At 52.8% G+C, this 15,766-nt stretch overlaps 1 protein-coding gene across 3 annotated transcripts; it reads right to left on the reverse strand.

Annotated features, from left to right (window-relative positions):
- Positions 1-106: 106 nt before the first annotated feature.
- Positions 107-15,478, reverse strand: nup98 (nucleoporin 98 and 96 precursor). Of its 3 annotated transcripts, none has more exons than XM_069145690.1 (35): positions 15,318-15,478; positions 14,550-14,659; positions 14,318-14,413; positions 14,047-14,232; positions 13,763-13,902; positions 13,342-13,449; positions 13,085-13,265; positions 12,827-12,993; positions 12,387-12,524; positions 12,156-12,291; positions 11,919-12,011; positions 11,433-11,570; positions 11,210-11,343; positions 10,739-10,926; positions 10,536-10,652; positions 10,081-10,270; positions 9,901-10,000; positions 9,590-9,703; positions 9,337-9,475; positions 8,877-9,054; positions 8,481-8,642; positions 6,550-6,786; positions 6,282-6,414; positions 5,941-6,170; positions 5,681-5,859; positions 5,294-5,559; positions 4,932-5,207; positions 4,610-4,767; positions 4,345-4,485; positions 4,113-4,252; positions 3,656-3,877; positions 3,299-3,540; positions 2,400-2,554; positions 2,205-2,316; positions 107-1,686 (listed from the first exon to the last, which is right to left on the reverse strand). In XM_069145690.1, exons 2-35 carry the CDS (start codon positions 14,626-14,628, stop codon positions 1,508-1,510), a joined length of 5,454 nt encoding a protein of 1,817 aa, XP_069001791.1. In that variant the 5' UTR covers positions 14,629-14,659; positions 15,318-15,478; the 3' UTR covers positions 107-1,507. The 3 variants fall into 3 exon arrangements, with proteins under 3 accessions (XP_069001791.1, XP_069001790.1, XP_069001792.1); XM_069145689.1 differs by having other exon boundaries at positions 11,433-11,573; XM_069145691.1 differs by lacking the exons at positions 107-1,686; positions 2,205-2,316; positions 2,400-2,554 and having other exon boundaries at positions 3,407-3,536; positions 11,433-11,573.
- Positions 15,479-15,766: the final 288 nt, after the last annotated feature.

Here is a 15,766-nt window from a genome sequence, read left to right on the forward strand (position 1 = left end):
TATATTTAGTGAATGTTGGATGTATTCTTTCCATCGGCCAGCAGGCGGCGCCACAACAGGTTTTTAAAGACGGTGAGATCCAAACAACAAAGAAAACAAAACAAACTTTATTTCTACTCGACTTTATTAAAAAATATCATCAACAAAATCATCAACACACACACACACACACACACACACACACACACCATGTTGATGTTTGTGGACAAATTGAAGTTACTTTATTAGAAAAGAAAACACATCGTTGTCACGCCGACAAACTGATCGTTTGTCAACGTTCCAAAAATAAACATGTATTTCCTGACATGCAGCGAAATCTCAAAAAACGCATCAATTAAACGGGAATATAAACAATAATAAACGGAATAATAAACAAATACACAGAAATTAAGGAAATAAACTTGTTTGTTTGTTTGTTTGTTTACGTGTAAACACACTCTGATTTACATTCAGCCCCAAACAGAAAAACAGAAAACCTACAAAAATAGACCTCGGGGCTGTTTGACCTCTGACCTTTCAGTGTCTTTATAAACATACCGACAGCTGATCAGCTGATAAAAACAAAGTAGAAAGTCGTTGCCGATAGGTGACTCCGTCAGGGGTCAAAGGTCAACAGGGGAGTTTTTAGCTTCTTCACTACAGAAACCTGTTTCCACAGGAGTCTCCTGAAATGCATGCTGGGTAATTTCCACTGGTTTCCATCAATGTCTGCAGAGTCTCAACATGGCCGACTGTGTTCGTAAACAGAATAAAAGGCGGACTCTGTAGAACTCAGTAGAACCAGTAGAACCCAGGGGAACAACCGAGGGGAACCAGTAGAACTCAGGGGAACAACCGAGGGGAACCAGTAGAACCCACGGGAACCAGTAGAACAACCGAGGGGAACCAGTAGAACCCAGTGGAACCCAGGAGAACCAGGGGAACCAGTGGAACCAGTAGAACCCAGGGGAACCCGGTGGAACCAGTAGAACCCAGGAGAAACCAGGGGAACCAGTAGAACCCAGGAGAACCAGTAGAACCCAGGAGAACCAGTAGAACCCAGTGGAACCAGTAGAAGTCAGTGGAACCAGTAGAACCCAGGGGAACCAGTAGAACCCAGTGGAACCAGTAAAACCCAGTGGAACCAGTAAAACCCAGGAGAAACCAGGGGAACCAGTGGAACCCAGTGGAACCAGTAGAACCCAGTGGAACTGCAGCTCCATTATTGTTATTTTAATTATTATTTTCAGTCAAATTAATTCATAATCAGCTCAGAATAAAATAATCTTCAGTCGGAGTCAAACTGAATCCTGTGGTCGGGAACCACTGATCTGTGCAGTGAAGAAGCTGAAACCTCAAAGGTCAGAGTTCAATGAAGAGCCACTTCCTGTCTGTAATGGAATCTCTTCCTGTCACGCCCCTGACCCCGCCCCCTGCTCCTCAGCTGCAGACTCTTTGACCGTTTTCTTCTTTCTTGATGAATTTTCAGAGTTTCATGATGTCCAATCAGCTGGTGGGCTCTGCGCTCTCATTGGCTGACGACCAGCTGCCTCAGGTATGACTGCGTGAGGCCCCTCAGCTCCTCCAGCGTGTAATCCTCCGGCATCGGCAGGCGGCTGATGTGCGGCGCCAGCTGAGCGAGCGGGACGTCGCCCTGCTGCAGACTCAGCACCGCCCGCAGGATGTTCGCCACGCGCTTCGCCATCTCTGCAGGGAGGGAGGGAGGAGGGGCGGGGCGGGGGCGGGGCTTGGTTAGGTCAGAGGAACTTCCTGGTTGATAAAGTATTGATCAGCTGCTTCCTGTTGGACTGAACTCTGAATCCTGCTGATGTCACTAAGCTCCACCCAGTCAGCAGCGTCATCATGAACCCTCCTCATCCTCATGTGGAGCTTCATCCTCGTCTTCCAACATATTTCATTTATTCTATTTATTTATTGCCACTGAGGAACGTTTATTTATTTATTTATTATATGTCCTGCAGGGTCTTGATGACCCAGGTGTAGTCCAGGTAAACCCGCCCGCCGTGTCCCATTGTATTCATTCATTGACTATATTTATTTATTTATTTGTTTATTTATTGTTACCTCTCACTGAGGGACATCTTCACTCAGAGGAAGAGGAGCGATCGGCCGACTGATGAAGCTGCTCTGAACTTTGAACCTGATTGGTCTCTGCTGCTCAGCCAATCAGAGCTCAGATGTGACGCCCGCCGTGGTGCTCTTACCTGATTGGGCGAGGCGGTCCCTGGCGGTGCTGCAGGGCAGCAGCTCGATGCGGCTGCAGAGAGACGTGACGTCGGTGTAGAGACGCTCCAGCTCGTAGCCGGCAGTCTCCATCTGAGAGGTCAAAGGTCAAAGGTTTGAGTTATGACGATTATTAAGATATTTCACAAGGAAGTGAAGGATTCCCTCGCCGGTACCTGCTGGATGTCCTGCAGGGTCTTGATGACCCGGATGTAGTCCAGGTAAACCCGCCCCGCCGTGTCCCAGTCCTGGATGGTGGCGCTGTGTTCAGGGACCTCCAGGCCCTCCAGGAACTCCAGCAGGTAGTCGTGGTTGTCGTTGATAATGCACTCTTCAGGAGGAACAAAAAAAACAACAGAAGTTTATCGACTTTTTTTTTAAATTAATGACACGCACATATTCACTATTTTTTTAACGTTTGTCATCGGTTTTCCTTCCAGTCTTTTATAACTCTTTAATAGATGTTTGTTCTCGTGTAATAACTTCATATTAATTCACAGACATTTGATTTTCTCTCTCCAAAGAACCAAAATAAACATTAAAAAAAATATAATAATCTAAAAAGAGAAGAATCAGATTAAAGTGTTCCTCTTCACTTTGTTTTTCATGACTGGACTTCACATGTTTACTGATGAATTATTAAAAGTTTTCCATCAAATTTCACATCTCCATGAGCTCATTGAACTAGTGTAAAAAGTATGGAAGACCGTTGGTTCCTGAACTTTCCCTTGATTCACAAAAAAACATGTCAGCCTGATGAGGCGTTTAAGTGCCTCATTACAGCGTCAGACAAAGTGACGCTTTTGGTTTTGACGTCTTTTTAAAAGGGTAAAAACTGTTTAATGTAAATCTTGTGAAAATCTTGTTAAATTGTGGCACTAATGGTCCATATGAGATTGGACTGACCCCGGCTGATCACCTGTGATTGGTTGCTACATTGTGGGAGGGTTCAAGTGACTGACAGCGACCCGACCAATCAGAGTAGAGTGTGTGACAATCCAGATTTTAAAATGACAAACAAAAAGAAACTTTTCTGTTTTCTGTTGATGTTACTCCAGGTGGACCTGAGCGGTACCTGAGGCCAGGTGCTGGATCAGCAGCCGGTGGCACCGGTTCCAGTACCCGGCCCGGTACAGATGCAGGGCCTGCTGGTGCCGGTCGGCGTCGCGGCGGGCCCGGGTGGCCTTGGCCTCGTGGATCCACCGCTCTGGGACCAGCAGACGCCCGGTCAGGAAGCGCTCCCTCTGCGCTGACTCATCAGTCTCCAGCAGGGGGCAGTGGAGGGTCAGCAGCTCCCTGACAGCACGCTCACGCTGCCTGAGGACACACGTTGGAGGGGACATGTTGTTTCTGACTCTTGGTTGAGGGAGGACAGAGGGAGGACAGAGGGCGGGTTGAAGGAGAACAGAGGGAGGACAGAGGGAGGACGTACGTGTGGTCGGGGATGTGCAGCAGGATGAAGACGGCCATGTGCCAGAGGCCAGCGCTCTCCAGCTGGGCGGCGTAGCTGGCGTGGAGGAGTCCCTGGTGGGAGGAGCTCAGGTGAGTGTAGTGCAGCGCCTGCAGGACGCCCCACAGGTGCCAGCTGAGGCGGAAGTCCAGCCGCTGCCAGGTGACGGTCAGCGGCTCCAGCAGCTGCTGCAGGCTGTAGTGTCTGTGGAGACAGTTGATGTCTCCGTGATGTCATTGAGGAGACTACCACCTAATAACAACCCTGAAATATCTCTGTTTACCCAGCTGACACAGAGCAGGAGAGTTGAATTATGGGAAAGCTAAAACGCAGCCACTTCCTGTATCCGTTTCAAATTAAAAGCTCTCATTTCAAACTAAAAGCTCTCCAGTCGGTTTGATCAGGTTTAAAAGGTGTGAAAGCGCCCCGTCTGGTTCACCTGTCACTGTAGAGCTTCAGCAGGTGGAAACACAGGTCGTACAGCGGCCGTTTAGACTCCTCCTCCTCCTCCTCCTCCGGCTCCTCCTCCAGGTAGGGAGGCAGCGGGGCGCATGCGTACTTCCCGCCCTCACAGGAGCCCTGCAGGAACAACCAGCATCAGACGCATGAGGAGAAACATGAACACCAGGAAGTCCGCGACACCTGCCGGCCGGCGAGAGGCGTCGGCTCACCTGGAAGGCGGCTTCGTATTTGGCGAGGGCGTCGGCCACGGAGGCGGTGGGAGGCAGCATGAACCACAGGTGGACGGCCACGCAGCGCTTCCAGTCCAGCTCGGAGCACACGTTCACCACGGAGTCGGGCGACTGCCACACCTGCAGGTCGGAGACAGAACGGTCAGCGTCCACGGCAACGGGGACATAAAACGTCTCCGACACGTATCATTTTTGGAAACATTCATCAACGCGTCATGACAGACGGACAGTGAAGGCGTCGTACCGGTTTGCCTGCGAGCAGCGTGAAGATGCGCAGCCGCTCCTCGGACAGGTAGCAGTCGGTCTGCATGCGGTTCCAGTCGGCGAGCTGCAGCGCCAGCAGGTCCCGGCAGTACTGAGAGCCGGTGGACTGAGACAGCAGCAGGGACAGACGGTGGTCTCCTGGGGACACACAGCTGTGTTACATTTACAACAGACGTCCGCTCTGAAGTCTGGAGACGAAGCTCAATGTGAAACATGAAACCAGCTGAAGACATTTTACTGGACGAGGACAGGAGGGGGCGGGGCTAAGCAAAGATTCACTGGTGAAACAGACTCCTTCTCACCTTCCTTCTGAGCGACCCGACAGGCCTCGCTGATGCAGTTTCCGGTCAGATAGCTGAAGATGGCGTCGGTGTGGCGTCCCTTCCCGGCCGTCGCCACCTCCTCCTCCACCCTGCAGGTGGCGCCGCAGGACAGCCAGGCAGAGAAGGTGCGCCTCCTCTCCAGCTGCTGCTCGTACTCGCTGGGCGTCTCCTCGTCGGGCTCGTGGTCCGAAGGTCCCAACCGGCCCCAGAGGGCCTCGCACAGAGTCCAGACTTCGGCCCAGTGACCCAGGAGAGCTGGGGGGGGGGGGGGGAGAGGAGGGGTGGGGGGGTGAGGCGGTGCTGAGTCGGACTGAAACGTCACCTCTGACCGGATCACTTACGCTCGGCGCCGCTCTGTCTCTCGTTCAGCTCGGTGATCCACTCGGCGTACTCGTGCAGCGCCGCCACGCCGGACTGCGGTCGGACCAGCGGGCAGTCGGAGCCGTCGGGGGTGCAGACGGTGCTGTGCTTCAGGCAGATCTCCAGGGGGCGCTGCAGCACCGACAGGCTCTCTTCGTCATCCTCCTCCTCCTCCATGCTCTTCCCTTGTGGAGGCTCGAGCCCGACCAGCTGCTCCAGAACCACCTTGTAGGGGCTCTCGGTGAGTCTGTGGGAGGAAGACCGACGGTTCTGATCCACAACATTCAAACAACTTTATGATTAACTTCCTCTCTTCGTCTACATTTAAGAACTCTTATTGTGAAAGGTTCCCTCTTCCTGTGTCTTACGGTCTGCTGCGGGCCGGTTTGGGCAGGAAGCTGAAGTCGGTCTTCGGTTCGTGTCGTTCCAGATGTTCGGACGTCGGCGAGCTCAGCCGGCTGCCGCAGTGGGCCAGCGTCCAGCCGGGCCCCCAGCCGACCCGGAAGGACCGGACCGCGAACAGCCCGGTGTCCATCAGCAGGCCTCCCTGTGGAGCGACAGCAGGCGTTACCACGGAGACAGCAGCTGTCCGTCACATCGGAATAAACGACGGCAGTAGACCACCCACCTTCCCTCGAGTCACCGACTCTTTGAGGGGGACCGGACCGCCCAGCCGGCGGACGCCCACCGTCCTCACCGAGGGCTCCGGGGTCCGGGCGGGCAGCAGGAAGGAGGAGGGGCTAGGCCCCGCCCACTGCGACAGGCGGGACGGTTCGACCGTCCTGGACGGAGGACAGGAGGACTCGGCGAGCTGAGAGAGGACGCAGGAGGTGAACCGGGCTTGAAGGAGACCTCCGACTGCAGGACAGACAACAAAGGGACATGTCAATCAGTCAGGAGACAAACAGGAAGTACAGCATTAGGACCGCCCCCTGGGGGGCGGGGCGGGGCACGGCTTGGGTTTGGTACCAGAGGGTCGGCCCGGAGCTCCCGGCAGGACGAGGCGAGGAGACGAGACGTCAGTGGACATCTTCATGGTACCCTGGTCCTGGAACATGTCGCTGTCGTCCTCGTCCTCAGCGAACAGAGACGCCTTCATAATCTACGGGACAAACAGGACTTTTATTAACCGGCTCCGACCCGTTCTGGTTCTGAAACCTTCCAGAGGTTCCAGTCCTGAAGGTTTCTGTCCCGTTTTATTGTGGCGGGGGGTGGATGATGCACTTCCTGTCTGTACCTGGAGCGTGTGCGGGTTGATCCCCAGCGAGGACGCGATGTGTCCCGACCCGGAGACGCCGTCCGGCTCCACGCATATCGGACCGCCGAACTTCCCGTCCAGCGAGTCCAACTCAGCTGCCGGCAGCTCGCCGTCCTCCTCTCCTCCCAGCATGCTCTCTGTCGGGAAGCTCTGCGTGATGTCGGCCATGTCGCTGTCCAGCTCGGCCACGCCGCCCGGCAGATCCACGACCGCCGACTGGAGGAACACAGAATGGATCGGTCGGGAGACATGAACACACTCGGACCCGGTGTCGCTCCGCGGCCCGTCGGACAGCTGCTTTCACTTCAACTCAGTATTCTCTGATCTCATCCTAAATGTTTTAATCTACATGAAAACATTCAGCAGGAATCAGAGACTCACGTCGGAAAATAAAACGTCATTAAACGTCTTGTTCTGTCCAGGAATTAAACTTCAGTCATTTAAGACCAAAAAAAACTAAATAAATTAACATTTTGTCACGTTTTTGAGCATCGAATCAGAAAAGTTTTAGATTTTCATCTCAAACTTTCATTCAGTTCTGCTCAATAAGCAGATTAATTCTTTCTGGATCACCGCAGCTTTAAATCTTAACACAAACATTTCAGAACCAAAAACTTTTCATCTTCAGGAACTTTATTGGATTTTATTTGAGAACATTTGAAGTCACAGCTTGAACACAACAGAAACTTTGAGTCCAGTTCATGTTCAACCAAACAAACAGCTGATTATGATGTAAACACGCGTTGCTGAAACAGAACCGGCCCTCGGATCAGAGCATCATGTTTTCTATTCAAACTGAAGCCGAGGACGGCGAGACATTCAGTGACTGCCGGTACCAACCCGGGGGAAGTTCTGGTTTCTATTTTCAGTATCTCTTCCTTTGAGGTTCGGAGCGAGCCGATACTAAAAGGTGACGTAAAGACACTGCAGAACTGTGATTGGTCAGAGAGTTGTCACATGACGTCGTGATGTTTACGAGCTACGATATTTTCTTTATTCACCGTCGGTTTGTGTTCGTTATGAAACCTCCAGTTTGGATTTTGGTCGTCATCATCTTTCTAGCGTTTTCTGCATTAAAGATGAGGTACGTTTCACGCAGCGTCACTATGGTAACCACACCACATCGAGGGTGGGACTATCTGCAGTGGGACATGAAGTCCAGGAAGTAGCCGGTACCGGCCGAGGAGGAGGAGGATCTTCTAAACTGTTCGTTCAACGACAAAACAAAACGGTCAGAAAAAGTCTGTCAGGGAGATAAAAATCAGTTTTCTGATATTTAACGTTCAATTTGGAGTCATAAAATAATATTTATCAGCTGAAACACAAGATTGAACTCAACTAAAGAACATGTCTTTTTCTTTATTCTCAGCTGACTCATTGATTAGTTTATCAATAAAAATGTAATCTGTGACTATTTAAACGGTGAAATAATCCGTAATGTCTGAAGTGAAGCAGCAGCACGTTTAAAACCGCCGTCTACATTCATCTCCTCCTGCAGGAAGTTCGTTATTATGGACTTTATTTTGGCGGGGAGTGTTTCCTGTCTGTTCTGGACCAGTGTTTCTTCATAAACACTCTTTTCTTGTATTTAAGGGGGCGGGGCCACGAGCTGCTGCTGCCCTCTGGTGGTGACCTGGCGTCACCAGTCTGACACTTTGAGTCTCAATACAAACCTGATCAGTGTTGGAGGTGCTGATCAGAAACTGCAGCTGTATAAACACTTTTACACTTTAACATTGTGAATAAAAGAAAATAAAACATCCCTTAAAAATACTAAGTATTTTCTTTAAATCAGCAAAAAAGTGTGAAAATCAAAAGAAAAACATGGTACAAATGGAGCATCTACAGGTGTGTCAGTGAGGAGGATGAGGATGATGATGGTGAGTGTGGATGGGCGCAGGCTGCTCTACCTGAGCCTGTGGCGCCACCTGCTGCTGAGAGGGAGGAAGTTGCTGCTGCAGCCTGGACGGAGGAAGTGACATCATCGTCTTCAGCTTCTTTGGGTCGGCTTTAGGCGGGAGGTCCTCGTCCTCGTCGGAGTCCTGGAGGCCGTACTTGGAGAAATGGGTCACCTGAGAGACAGAGGGCGGAGTCAATAACACCTGAGAAAAAGGGAGGAGTCAGATACACCTGAGAGAAAGTGGGAGGAGTCCGTTTCACACTGTTTTCGTGTTGTCACCTTTATCGGCTGTCAGTTAAAGTAAAAACAGAACTTCAAGTGACCCGAGAAGAAAGTATGAATTATTATTATAATTATTATGATGCGACGTAGATGAGCTGAGGTCGACTAACGAACACTAACTGACCTCGAACACCCAGGACCCGGTCTCCGGCCGGTACTCCAGGAAACGGGCTCCCTGTTTGCGGGAAGCTTTCTCCAGCCGAGCCTCGTAGTTCATGTCGGTCAGACGTTCGGGGCTCCTGATCTGAGCGCAGGTCGTCTTGTCGTTGGGCCAAACGCCGTCCAGAGTCACCTCGGCCCGCCTTCGAACACACAGAGACACAGCTTGAAAAAGATATTCACTCGGGTATATTTACATCTGCCTAACGGTCGAGGATTCAGGACTACGAGAGGTTTTTAGCATTTTTAAATAGTTTTTTTTATCTGATGTCTTCGGTTTCGTCCATAAATCCTTGTTGAAAGAACTGTTGACCGTTTGTGGTTTCTATTTTTTATCTGGGTGAATTAGTGGGACAGCTGGTTGTGTGTCGAACCAATAAAAACATTTTTTTTTTTTAAATGATACAAATCATGTTTGCACTCACCTGTTAAGCCCCTCCCCCTCTGGCGGCTTGTTTTTGTCATCCGGGTACACGATGACCTCTTTGCGTCTGAAGTGGACGATCTCGTCGAGGTTCAGTCCCGTCAGGTTCACCTCGCCGGGGAAGAAGACGGAGCCGTAACCTGTGAGGGCCAATCAGAGCAGAGCAGTGAGACAGCGGTCCAATCGGAGCCAATTCAGCTCCCCGACGTGTTCGGCCTGAACTTCCTCTCAGCTCAACCTCAGGTGTTCGTTACCTTTCCTGCCGACGGTGAAGTTCTCCACGACACACTCTCCGTTTTCGTCCACCATATCGGCGAGGTCGTCCATGGAGGGGATGGTGTAGTAACCCACACGGTTCAGAACGATGCCTGGAACACACAAAGGAAGACTTTTATTCTCTATCGATGGAAATCATTCACGTTCCCTCGATTATTAACTGGACTCAGATCTTCGACGTTGAATCTGATTTGTCAGGTTGATAAGAAAATAAAACGTTATCCTGTCCACATGAACATCAGCCTCGTGGTTTGACGTAACAGAGGTCAAAGGTGAAAACGTCTCTGACCTGCAGGGTGAGGAGACTGCTGGGACTCCAGCTGCTCGTCCTCATTCTCCTCCTGCAGAGACTCCTCCCCCAGAGACGCCGACACGTCGTCGCTGCTCAGCTGAGGACAGAAAGACAAACGTTACACACTGGACGCTAACGAGGACGCGTCCTCATCAGCGTCCGAGGACGTCTGCTCACCTCCAGCCCGTTCCTGGACCCTTTGTGCATGTTGAGGTCACTGATGGTGTCCTGCAGGCTGGTGTGGGCGCGGCCGTGCGGGATCGGCTTAGCGATGGGGTTGACGTAGAACTGGGTGACCTCGGGGTCGTCGTCCGGCCGACCGCTCGAGGGCGGGGCCTCCCTGGGCTCCTCCTCGTCCTCCATGTGCCTGCAGACAGCAGAGCAGGACGATATCACCGTTATCTGCAGTGGACAACTCGGTAACAAGAAACTGAAGATCTGTTAGTGTCTCCACGTCTGTCTGTCTGTCCAGACAACTGAAGCGGTGCGTGGGAGGAGCTGCAGCTCGCCAACTGCGACTCCACCCACCTGCCAATCAAAGCAGCCCTGCACTTAATTCTGTTCATTTCTGTTGTTAATATTATATTATAGATATTCTTGAGTTGTGAAATGCCGAGTCGTGCGTCCCCCACCTGTGTCCGTTCTGCGGGTACTCCGGCGGCGAGGCCAGGTCGTCCGTCTCTTTGCTGACGGGGCTGCTGTACTGACTGCTGTTCAGGTTCTTCAGCATCAGTTTCTTGATGCTCTTCCTGTTCGAAGGACACACGGTTACCTCTGATCGAACGCTGTATTTAAAGCTTCTCAGACTCTGTTGCCACGGTGATGAGGCGGGTACCTGGGGACGAAGGCTCCGTTGGTGAGCGAGGGCTCGTCGTCGTCCAGGCCGTCGAACAGCTGCGACTTGGAGCCGCCCGAGGACGTCAGCGCTTTGGGCCGGACCCGGGTCGCAGGTCGGGGGGTCAGCTTGTAGTGGGTGGGCGTGGTCAGAGCCTTCTGGGCCGTCGGATTGGTCGGTTTCAGACGCTGTCAGAACAAAGGGGATGTTGTTATTGGACACTTAAAGAGCTTTTTACTGGTAAATCATCAAACTAATAAATATTAAAAATTGGAGTTTCTAAAGCTTCACAGATTTCTGTGTTTAAATAAAATAATTTGCTGATAAAGATGACAGATCACCACTTCAGACCTTTTTATATGTTTCATGTAATCGTTCAGCCTAATTAAAGATTTCACAACATCTTCATAAAAATAAATCTGATGTGACTGAACTTCAATAAGTAAATGAAATGAAGCGCGTTCCGCTCACCTCCTCTTTCTTCTTGGGGTCCGACAGCGGGTTCCTGAACAGCGGCGAGTCTCCGTAGGGCGAGTAGGCCAAGACGCTGAGCTGCTGGTTGAGCATGGCCTGCTGGGCGACGGCGGCGTTCGGATCCGTGAGCGCTGCGAGGACAAGAAACACAAATGTGAGCGAACCATGTCGCTCTGACATCGTCTGAGATACTGGATGTCGTTCCTGGACTCGAACTCACCGACGGGCTGCTGCGGCGCTCCGAAGCCCAGCGTGCCGGCGCCGCTGCTGAACCCGGCGGCTCCAAACGTTCCCATCGTTCCCAGCGTGGTGCCCAGTTTGTTCTGGTTGTTGCCGAACAGCGTCTGTCCAGGACCCACTGCTGGACACACACACACACACACACACACACACACACACAGGTGAGGACCTCCTCAGGTGAGAACATGGAGGAACCTCGTGATGTCACTGACTGAAGTTGCAATCAGTGTTTGATGGTTCTTGACAAATGGTTCTTGTTGTGATTTTTATGGTTCCAGCTCCTGAAATGTTTCATGTTTCTAACAACTGCTGGATGAAGAAACTTTTTTCTGCGTCTTCACAGCAGGATTTAGTTCGTACATCAGAACAAGAGGAATCTTTAGTGACATCGAAGTTCGTTGATTGGTCGAACACACGAGCCAACGCCATTTTAACAACCCGCCCGGTGTCCCGGTTCTCTTGGTACCTGTTCCGAAGCTGGTTCCCAGTCCGGTCCCCAGTCCTCCGGTGGTCGACTTGTTCCCGAACAGACTCCCTGCACCAGGATTGGCACCAAAACCTACCGCGTCAAACACAAGGTGAAAAGTCTGGAGTATGAAACCGACGTGGTTCCTTCTGGACCTCTGTGGTCCGGGTTCTGGATATCTGAACCGTCACAGTCCATCTGAAGTCACGTAGACCTGCTTGGACTAGGTCCGCTTACCGAAGGTGGAGGTGCTGGTGCCGGTTCCCAGCGTGAGGGCGGGTTTGTTCCCGAAGAGCCCGGTGCCGGTGCCGAAGGACGGTGCGCTGGTGGTGGTGGTTCCGAACCCGGCCGTCTTATTGCCAAATAAACTGGGCTGCAGAAGGCAACACGCACACGTTAAAAGGTCAGAGGTCACCAAAGGTCCATTTAAGATGCTCAGTGAGGTTATTCGGACTGCGTGTTCTGTACCTGTGTGCCGACGTTTCCGAACCCAGTGTTGGGCTGGCCGAACAGCCCGGTGGCGGTGCCGAACCCGGTGGCCGCGCTGGTCTGAGCGGCACCGAACAACCCGGCGGGCTGAGCCGGCACCGTGTTCCCGAACAGACCCTGAAAGACACGCGAGGACTCGGGTCAGTGGGGAGAGACACTCCTGCTGTGGGACAGATGTTGACCTATAACATCTGCCTCTGATTCAGTTCTGGACGTGTGCAGGTCAGAACCGGCCCTGATGTTTAAACACTTTGATGTTAACCGATTTCCTGAAATACAAACTGAAGTTCTTCCTGCTTCTTTATGAATTAGTGAAAATACATTTAAAGATCCTGCAGATTAACAAAGCCGTGAAGAAGCCCGGTCCGTTGGTTCCACAGAGAGCAGAACTGGGACGGAGGCTCCGGTCCGATGCTCACCATGGTGCTGGTGTTGGCCTGGCCCATGGTGTTGGTGTTTCCGAAGGAGAAGCCGGTGGCCGGGGCGGTGGTGGTCTGACCGAATGGCTTGAAGAGGCTGCTGGCTGCTGGCTGGTTGGGCTGACCGAACAGCCCGCCGGTGGCGGTACCGAACCCGCCGGCCGGTGCTGGAGGAAGGACGTGGACACACAATGATGCTTCACTGCCTCCGTAAAATGATTAAAGATTTAAATCCGGAGGTGAATAAACGGATCTTACCGGCTCCGAAGGTGCTCTTGTTCTGGCCGAAGGAGAAACTCGGGTTGGGGGCCGCGGATCCGAACAGGCCCGTGGTGGTGCTGGACGGCGCCGCGGCTGGGCCGAACAGGCCGCCGGTCCCGGCAGCCATCGGGTTGGTCGGGCCCTTCCTGCCCGCCTGGTAGTCCTCCAGCCTTAACTCCTGCAGAGAGACGAGCATCGGATCAGAACCGGCGGCGGCTCGTCCGTCGGTGTGCGAGCGGAACCGGCCGACTCACCTCCAGCGACTTGTTCTCGTACTCCTTCATGGCCGTGATGCACTGGTGCTTCGTGTTGATGCTCGTGGTCACGCCGGCTTTCACCATCGTGTCGGTTCCTGTCGGAGCCTGAAGGAGAGAGAACAGGAAGTCAGTCGGTGGGCGGAGCTTGAAGGAGAGCGAACAGGAAGTCAGTCGGTGGGCGGAGCTTGAAGGAGAGCGAACAGGAAGTCAGTCGGTGGGCGGAGCTTGAAGGAGAGCGAACAGGAAGTCAGTCGGTGGGCGGAGCTTGAAGGAGAGCGAACAGGAAGTCAGTCGGTGGGCGGAGCTTGAAGGAGAGCGAACAGGAAGTCAGTCGGTGGGCGGAGCTTGAAGGAGAGAGAACAGGAAGTCAGTCGGTGGGCGGAGCTTGAAGGGAGCGCCGGCGTCCGGACGGACTCACGTTGAACTTGACGGTGGTTCCCGGCTGCTGAGCGGCGGAGAAGCCTGCGCCGCCGAACAGAGAGTTGGTCCCTCCGAACGGGTTGGCGGCGGTGTTGGCGGCGCCGAACAGCCCGCCGCTGCTGGTGCTCGTCCCGAAGTCTGGAGGACACAATGGAGCTCATAAACGTCTGGCGGTTCGAGATCAACACGACGTTTCTAACAAACTGAGCTCAGAGCCGAAGTTAAACTCAAACAGGGCGAATAAAGCCGAGACGCCGTGTTTTAACACTGGAAGGTTCTCACTCCCGAACGAGGTGGGTTTGGTGGCACCGAAGGCATTGTTGGGCTGGGAGAAGAGCCCGCCGGTGGTGCCGGTCCCGGTGCTGCCGAACAGGCTGGTGGTGGTGCCGCTGGCCGCACCGAAGCCGAAGCCGGTGCTGGTGGAGGAGGTCGCCGGCTGGCTGAACGTACTGGACCCGAACAGGCCGCCTGCACACAGAACCGGGTTTAAATGGAGGCAAATGCCGTTCGGTCAGACGGGAAGCTGAACGACGATCTGGACCGGCCGACCCACCTGGTTTATTCTGCGTGGTGCTGAACAGTCCTCCGGTGTTGGTGGTCGCCCCGAACGCAGACGTCCCGAAGCCGCCGGTGGTCCCGAACGCGGTGTCTGAAAAACACAGCTCACATGAGGACCGATGTTCTCAGTCACCGGCTGCAGCTCCGGCATGTTTACACCTGCTGTTGGTTTAAACAGAACAACAAACAACAAAGAAGTAAACAAACAAACAAACAAACGGACTTACTCTGCTGACCGAAGGTGGACGCGGTGCCGAAGCCCCCCGTCCCTCCACCGAAGGGCGTCCCGAATGACTTGTTGAACATGTTGTCCTGCTAGCAGGACCGCATAGGTCTTCTGTAACGACAAGAACAAGTTCAAACGAAGCGACACCAGAACCGAACAGAACCAACGACTTGAAACCAGATGATGAACCAGGAGACACGATCAGGAAGTTCCCCTTTAATGACGGGCTTCATAAGTTCATCAGGGGGCCGCAGCCCGGACCTCCGGACCCCCGGACCTCCGGACCCCCGAACCTCTGAACCTCTGGACCCCCGAACCTCTGAACCTCCGGACCCCCGGACCTCTGAACCTCTGGACCCGATCTGAACCGAACTAGATGAAGGAGCAGCCTGACCCCGCGGAGGTTGTCGGTTCGGAACCCGCTGACTTCAGGAACCAGGAACACGCTGACCGAAATGGGCTATTAGTTAGCACCAGTAACCCAAAACAAGGCCTCTAACATGACGTCATGACGGCTGGACGAGTTTAAACCGGTCACCGGGTGAGTCCGACCGGACCGGACCGGACCGGAGCCGTCCCGGAGCCGCCCGCCCTCCCTGACGGACTCCTCCGGCCCGCAGGAAGTGTCCCTGCTGCGGATGTTCTCCGAGCGACGCTCCGCTGCTACATGCGTCAAGCTAATTAGCGAGCTAGCCTCCAGCTAACTGTTCGTTAGCAAAACAAAAGCAGGACGGAAATAGAATAGGCGCTACTTTAACGACCGGTTTACCGTGAACGACGTTACTCTGCGTGTCGGTCTCCGTGTCCGTCTTCCTCGTCACCGGTGAAGCGACGGAGTCCCAAAGATTTCTGCTTCGACAGCGTCTTTAGCTCCACATCGGCGCGGGCCGGCTAGCTTCGTCAACGAGGAGGGAAAACTGCCTGACCGCAGCCGTCACGACGCACTTTCATACGTCACACGTCATACGTCACACGTCATACGTCACACGTCATGACGTGAAACACCGCACTGACAAATTAATACATCAAATTAAAAAAACAGCAATTCATTTTTTTATTGATACGGATTTATTAAAACATTCAACATATTTAAATATATAAAAAAGGAGTATTTTATATAATTTATTATATAACACGTGTTTCTATAATCGTTTGTTTGCACTACTTTTTTTTCTCATTACAGATACTTATATTCATAACATATGCATATTAAATAAT

This window comes from Embiotoca jacksoni, unplaced genomic scaffold (assembly GCF_022577435.1).
Source record: "Embiotoca jacksoni isolate LCO1_2020_lvr unplaced genomic scaffold, fEmbJac1.0.p SCAF_13, whole genome shotgun sequence".
NCBI classification, from domain to species: domain Eukaryota; kingdom Metazoa; phylum Chordata; class Actinopteri; family Embiotocidae; genus Embiotoca; species Embiotoca jacksoni.

Coding starts and splice junctions, on each gene's coding strand:
- nup98 (XM_069145689.1), bottom strand. CDS start 14,628: ATGTTCAACAAGTCATTCGGGACGCCCTTCGGTGGAGGGACGGGGGGC. Junction 13,903..14,046: donor CAAACCCACCTCGTTCGGGA/GTGAGAACCTTC, acceptor TGTGTCCTCCAG/ACTTCGGGACGAGCACCAGC. Junction 1,687..2,204: donor GGACCGCCTCGCCCAATCAG/GTAAGAGCACCA, acceptor CCCTCCCTGCAG/AGATGGCGAAGCGCGTGGCG.